Raw genomic sequence first — 7,767 nt, forward strand, 5'->3', positions numbered from 1 at the left:
CCTCTTTTCATCCGATTTTCATTGTGATTGATCGGATTTATCCAACAACCACAATTGAAATTAGAAATTGCAGTTGCAAAAATCAAAGGCATATCATATTTGTTCGTCTCATCCCAGTCTTAGGCGGTGGCAACATTTCATCTTTTTTGGACATGGGCGATAGTGACTCTTTGTCTTCTCTCTAGTCGTGGGCGATGACAATTCGTAGAAGATTTTCTTCGACTATGGGCGATGGCATCGGCCGATGACAAATCGATTGCAACATGCTTCAACGACAGTAGTGATGCCTCTTCGTCTTCTCCAACGGAGTTTTGTGCTTTGCTCATGGTAGCGAGGGATGCTATGGACGTCGGGCTAGCCAAAAAAGCTAAGGATTTTGTCAAATCGGACCAGACAACGAATCGGCCTATTAATTGGGTCACGGATCAGTTGGTCCGACCGATTAGACTAGAGTAGTCCAACTAAATGATGTCATATATATTTTATAATTAAATAATATATATTAAATATATATTTGAAATACTAATATTCTATATATTATTATGAGAAATGTTATTATTAATTAATATATAATTAATATATTTAATATATAATTGTTATATATATTATTAAAAAATTAATTAATAATTAAAAATTTAAAAGTGAGCGATGCATAAGATAGTTTATATTTAATTGATTTTAACTGTACAATTGTATTTCATCTCTCTTGGCCTCCGCTTAAATAAATAAATGATCTACTGCAGAGCCCCGTGAGAGGTGTAGGAGATTACTATGTGTCACGTTGAAACATGTCGGTAATTACATGGATAACTGTCGCATTCTACGTTCCTTGTGTGAAAAATGTTGTGAAGTGTTGCATAAATTACTTGCTTCACATTAGTCCAAAGCAAGGCCGTCCTTAGCATTCCATTGCCACCGCAAACGACATACGCGCAAATGCGCGGCGTGGCTTTCTTGTCCATTGCAAAGCCACGCCGCGCATTCTTATTGATTATAATTCCACAGGACAATCTCAGTCACTGCTATTCCAACTTTGATAAAACATTTGTTAATTTGAGCTTATATTTTTGTAAGATTGAGATTATTTTATCTCATTGTCACCAATCTCTATATATTCTGTTATTTTTATAATTCAAGCATACAGAAATTAGAGAATATATATATATAAATAAATATAATTGTATATTTTAATTATTCATGCAAATTTTATTGCCTATTGTCTAATGAAATAATTTGCAATAATAAAAATAAAAGATGGTTGGCTGCCACTGCCAGCAATGTGAAAGCGAACTTGGGTAAGAAGATTGGACAACAAAGTCTACTTATTTAAGTGGTTTTAAAGTGAAATGATTATCATATGTAACTTTTACGACTTTCTTATCTTCAATTTCAATCTGATGGAGATTTTCTTTATATTTGTTTAACTAGTTAAATTAGTGTTTTCTTGCGCCATAAAAAACGAGTCTCAAATCTCAATAATAATAATAATAATAATGATGATGATGATGATGATGATGATGATGATATTGTTGATGATGAGATTCTTTGTTATCCGAAGAAAGGCGGAAGAAGAAGAAGAAGCAGGCTGCTCAGTTTTAGTGTTTTAGGACAGTAGAAATACTTAAAATTGCTAAGAAGAAGAAGATTTCAGGATAAAAAAGCGAGTTTTTGCTTGGGAAGATTTTCAATCTTATCCATAAGTAGCCGAAGGAGAAGGCAGATATTTACCCAGTGGCTCATAATATAAAACATCATCTGGGAGAGTGATGAGGTGAGCCTCAGGGTCAGGGCTCAGCCTACTTAAGTAAGCTCCAAACCCATCCTGGCTTCTCAGAAACATAACTACTTTCCATCAGTTTCTCTTTCTCTCTCTCTGCCTAAGGGATGGGTGACCGGAAGACTCAGAACATTGGAGTTTCCGGCCAGCCTCCGGTGGACATTCCGCCGGCCTTGGCACCTCCGCAGAAGCCGAAGAGGAACAAGTTCGCCTTTGCTTGTGCCATTTTGGCGTCCATGACTTCCATCTTGCTGGGTTACGGTGAGTTTCTTTAATTTCATATCATGAACACACAATTGACTAACCACAAACGTGCCTTTGTGTTCTCCTTTTTGAGGCCCATCTTTTTGGATTTTTACCGAATCGACGACAAGTGTTTTCTTGCCAGTTCTTTAATTTTCCGAGAAAATGGTAACCAAAGTTTTAATGGGTCATCATGACGTGCAGATATTGGTGTTATGAGCGGAGCAGGAATCTACATCCAACGTGATCTCAAGATCTCCGATCTCCAGCTCGAGATCTTGATGGGAATCCTCAATGTCTACTCCCTTATCGGCTCAGCCGCCGCCGGTCGGACTTCCGATTGGATTGGTCGTCGCTACACCATCGTTCTTGCCTCCGTAATCTTCTTCATGGGAGCCCTTGTCATGGGCTTCGCCACGGACTATGCCTTCCTCATGGTTGGTCGCTTCGTTGCTGGCATCGGCGTCGGTTATGCTCTCATGATTGCCCCCGTCTACACCGCTGAGGTGTCCCCCGCCTCCACCCGCGGCTTTCTCACCTCCTTCCCCGAAGTTTTCATCAACGCCGGTACGTTCTTTTCAGTTCAAATTCTTAATGATATTTATTCGAAATAATACAAAATTCATCATTTTGAATCTCTGCTTTGTTTTAACATTGTGTTCATCAATCGTTTTAGGTATATTATTGGGTTATATTTCGAACTATGGATTCTCAAAGCTTCGGTCAGGCTTGGGGTGGCGGTTCATGCTCGGCGTCGGAGCTATTCCATCGGTGTTCTTGGCTGTGGGAGTTTTAGCCATGCCGGAATCCCCCCGGTGGCTGGTCCTACAAGGCCGGCTTGGTGATGCCCGGAAAGTTCTCGACAAGACGTCCGATTCTAAAGAGGAGGCTCAGCTCCGGCTCGGCGACATCAAGGAAGCCGCTGGGATCCCGCCAGAGTGGAACGACGACGTCGTTAAGGTGCCGAAACGGAGCCACAACGATGCCGTCTGGAAGGAGCTCCTCCTCCACCCGACTCCCGCTGTTCGACACATCCTCATATGCGGCGTCGGAATCCACTTCTTCCAACAAACCTCCGGCATTGACGCCGTTGTGTTGTATAGCCCGAAGATATTCGAGAAAGCTGGAATAACCGATGACACTTACAAGCTACTCGCCACAGTAGCCGTCGGATTCGTGAAGACCTTATTCATCCTGGTGGCCACGTTTTTGCTGGATCGGGTCGGGCGAAGACCGTTGCTCCTAAGCAGCGTGGGGGGAATGATTGCCTCCGTGGCCACCCTCGGAATGGCGTTGACGGTGATTGACCACTCCGAAAAGAAGGTGCCGTGGGCGGTCGTCCTGGCGATCATCATGGTCCTAGCCTATGTGGCGACGTTCTCGATCGGGATGGGGCCCATCACTTGGGTCTACAGCTCGGAGATTTTTCCGCTGCGGTTGCGGGCACAGGGGACTAGCATGGGGGTGGCCGTGAACCGTGTGATGAGTGGTGTGATCTCGATGACGTTCATCTCGCTCTACAAGGCGATCACGATCGGTGGGGCCTTCTTTCTCTTCATGGGAGTGGCGATGATTGGTTGGATTTTCTTTTATACGCTGCTCCCAGAAACACAAGGCAAAACCCTCGAGGAGATGCAGCGTCTGTTCGGATCCTTCTTCAAGTGGCGGTCCACCGCCAGGGAACTGGAGAAGAACAGGCGAGTTGGCGGCGATGGTACTGGTAACGGCCAAATCCAAATGGGAACAACTAATGGCTGATTAGTACATATTAGGATTTTGTATTGTGAGGGGCAGTTTTCTTAATTTAGTTTGGCAACCAAGAAGGTATTAAAGTCATTTAGATGATTCCTGTGACCCTGCTACGGCTATCTGTTTGAGCTCCCATATCCTGGCCTGTTTGGAATGCAGGAAAATGTTGGTGGGAAAAGCAAGACCATAAAAGAAAAGGGTGAGAATTTAGCAATGGCAACGTGACTTATAGGACTTGAAAAAGCAAGAGACGGCCTCCCAATATGTGTTGAGAAAGGACAGAACTACTTAGTAATTAAGGGTTGACAATATTAATTTATCATGATATTTTAATATCAAAATATCATGATAAATTGAAATTAAATTATTTGAAGAATCGCCCAAAATTGGAGTTTTTTTTTTCATACTCTACCCTTTTTTTTTTTCTCTCTCCACAGTGTCTCTCTCTTCAGTGCGTCTCTTCCACCTTTGATCGTTCGATGCTCATTCTTGTCGTCGTCAGACCTTCACGATGTCGAGCATTAACATGCATCTACTCCATGACTATCGCCACATACGTCACCAGTAAGCTCAAAGATGAAGGAAATTGGTCGTCGGCAAGATCACTTACGTCGATGGTTGGTGCTCGATACTCAATGTCTCATTCTCTTTCTCTTCATTGCGTCTTCTCCACCTTTGACGATTCGGTGCTCATTCTTGCCGTCATCGGATCTCCACCAACAGGGACGTCAGGACTTAACGTGCATCTACTCCATGACTGTCACCGCATACGTTGTCAGTGAGCTCGAAGATGAAAGAAATCAGTCGTCGGCGAGGTCACTTATGTCGGTGGCCGATGGTTGGTGCTCGATACTCAATGTCTCTTTCTCTCTCTCTGGGTCTTCTATTCTCACCCGCCCTTTCTCATAACGGTGACAGAGGACATTATTAGAAAAATAGTTTTTAGCAACGAAATTATTTCGTTCCTGATTAGCAATGAATATTTTGTCGCTAATATTTTTAAATATTTTTTTAATTTAGCGAAGGAATTAGTGATAGAATTGACAACGGAAATCCCGTCACTAAATAATTTTTAATATTTTTAATAAATTTAAAATTTTAGCTACGAAACAAATTTGTCGCTAAAAAAGAAAAAAAATTAAAAATTCAAACAATAGCGACAAAACAAAATTCGTCTCTAAAAAATAAAAAAAAATAAAGAATTTAAAACTTTAACGACGGTACAAATCTATCATTAAATAAAAAAAAAATTCAAAATTCAAAATTTAGCGACGAAACAAATCCATAGCTATAAAAGAAAAAAATTAAATTAAAAATTCAAACTTTAGCAACAGAACAAAATTTGTCGTTAACAAATAAAAAAAATTAAACTAAAAATTTAAAACTTTAGCGACGGCACGAATTTATCGCAAAAAATGAAAAAAAATTAAATTAAAAATTAAAAAAATTAAATTTAAAGTAAAAAGAAAATTAAATTAAAAAGAAAAGGTTTAAATAAAAAATTTAAAACTTTAAAGGCAGAAGAGATCCATCGCTAAAAATAAAAAAATTAAATAAAAAATAAAAATTAAATAAAAAAATAATTTACACTTAAAAAATTAAAAAAAAATTAAATTAAATAGAGTTTATATTTAATATGTAATTCATACTTTAATTTTATATTTTAGCAATTAAATTTATATTTTTGAATCAATTTAACCAACCTAACCAAGAAGAGTACAGTAACCAACTAAAAGAAAATTTAAAACCCGACAATGATAGAAAAGTATTTAAATAATAACCCTAACGGGTTACAGGCTCTTCAGTGACTTGACTCAAAATAAAAGACTCTAAAATAATTAAAAATTATATTTAAACATAAAGAATAAATTCAAATGGCAAAAATACATAGTTAGTAGTAGCAAAAATGGGTGTTGTGACCGTCTGGTCGAACTACCCAAAAAACATATATTATGAGCTAAAATCTAACTCATACATAAATTCTATATTTGTTTCTTCAAACATAATTCAGGAGTTTGCACAGAAATTTAGTAATATTACTCAAAATAATTTTTAACAAAATATTTATAAAAATTTAATGTGAAATTCATAAAATATTTAAATTAAATTTAAATTCTGATTTGATAAAAAAAATTATAGTTAAATATAGAATTTATAAAAATTTCATTTAAATCCAAAATTAGTGACGAAAAATTTCGTCTTTAAGTTGCAAAATTAATAAAATATAAAATTACAAATTAAAATCAAAATAAGAATATAATTTTTCGTTGCTAATATAATAATTTATAAAGTTTTATTTGAATTAGTAACGAAATAAAATTAATAAATATTAAAATTAAAATTAATATTCATTTTCCTCTACTAAAATTAATATTAAAATTAATATTCATTAAATAAATTTAAAAAATTTTGGAGTATAAATATAATTCTAAAAAGTTTGAAAAAAAATACTATAAATATATTTTATACACATGAATAGTTAAGAAGGCTTCAAGATTGACTGTATTACAAAAAAATCAACTTTTTAGCTACGAAAAATTCTATCCTTAAAACATCAAATTTTGTCGTTAAATTTTTTAACAACATATTTAAATTTAGCGACGGATTTAATGACGGGTATCTTTCTATTGCTAAAAAAAGTGTTGCTGAAATTTAGCAACAAGGTTAGTGACGGATTTTTTTTAACGATGAATCAAAATGTTGTCGTTGAATTCAGCGACGGTAGCGCATGCCCGCAAAATCAACGTGCGCCTGCCCTTGCCCACCTTCCACTCATGCGCACGTCGCATGGCCGCACCTAGGAGTGTTCAAAAAAATCGGTGCACCGCGGAAACCGGCCAAACCGAACCAAACCGATCTGATCGATTTTTTTTTTGGTGGTTGAAAACTATTTGGATTCTGTCCAAACTGCACGGTTTGCGGTTTGGACAGTTTGCGGTTCGGTTTTAAACCAAACCGCCTAAGAAATTAATAAACAAAATTATTATTATAAAAATTTAATAATTGGCAGCCCATCCTATTTATTTTTTACACTATTTTATCTTTATTTTTTGCTACTATTTATTTATATTTAATTGTCTTTATTTACCAATATTTGTGTTTTTATTTACCATTTTTAAATATATTTTTTAGTGATTTTAAATAGCATTTCAAACCACGGTAAACCGCACCAAACCAGACCAAAAATGCAGTCTGGTTTGGTGCGGTTTGGCCGAACCCAAACCAGACCGCGTCTGGTTTGGTTGAAAAACCGCACTAGCGGTTTGGCGTGCTGAAAATGATTCAGATTAGCTAAATCGCACCGCAAACACTCCTAGCAGCACCTCTACTCGCCATGTGGTAGCGCTAGGATAATAATCCCAACAATAATCCCAAATGCTGCATCTTGGAATCAAATCCCAACCTCCAAGGACCAAGTGCTTATATTGCGCGTGCGAACCAGCCAATTTGGAAGCCTTTTTGACTATTAATGTATATAAATTATATTTATAGTATTTTCATTCAAACTTTCCAGAATTATATTACACTCCAAAAATTTCAAAACTTATTTAATGAAATATTAATTTTAATATCAATGTTAATAGAGAAACATGAATATTAATTTTAATTTAATATTTACTAATTTTATTTCATTACTAATTCAAATAGAAGTTTATAAATTATTATTAGCAGCAAAAGATTCTATTCTTATTTTGATTTTAATTTATAATTTTATATTTTATTAATTTTGTAACTTAACGATGAAATTTTTCGTCACTAATTTTGAATTTAATTTTAATTTTTATAAATTTTATATTTAATTATGAAATTTTTTATTTTATCAAATCATATTTTAAATTTAATTTAATTATTTTATGAATTTCACATTAAATTTTTAATTTAATTTTTTATTTTTAGTGACGAATCTGTTCCATCGCTAATATTTTAAATTTTTTTTAATTTAATTTTTTAGATTTTAATTTATTTTTTCCTTTTTAAGTGAGGAATTTGTTCTGTCA

General features: G+C 35.5%; 1 protein-coding gene across 1 annotated transcript; it reads left to right on the forward strand.

The window, feature by feature from the left end:
* The first annotated feature begins 1,743 nt into the window (after positions 1–1,743).
* On the forward strand, positions 1,744–4,016 carry LOC127801812 (polyol transporter 5-like). The gene is made up of 3 exons (XM_052337239.1): positions 1,744–2,038; positions 2,225–2,587; positions 2,697–4,016. Exons 1-3 carry the CDS (start codon positions 1,885–1,887, stop codon positions 3,776–3,778), a joined length of 1,599 nt encoding a protein of 532 aa, XP_052193199.1. The 5' UTR covers positions 1,744–1,884; the 3' UTR covers positions 3,779–4,016.
* Positions 4,017–7,767: the final 3,751 nt, after the last annotated feature.

The sequence above is a fragment of the Diospyros lotus genome, chromosome 1 (genome assembly GCF_014633365.1).
Source record: "Diospyros lotus cultivar Yz01 chromosome 1, ASM1463336v1, whole genome shotgun sequence".
In the NCBI taxonomy this organism is placed as follows: Eukaryota; Viridiplantae; Streptophyta; class Magnoliopsida; order Ericales; family Ebenaceae; genus Diospyros; species Diospyros lotus.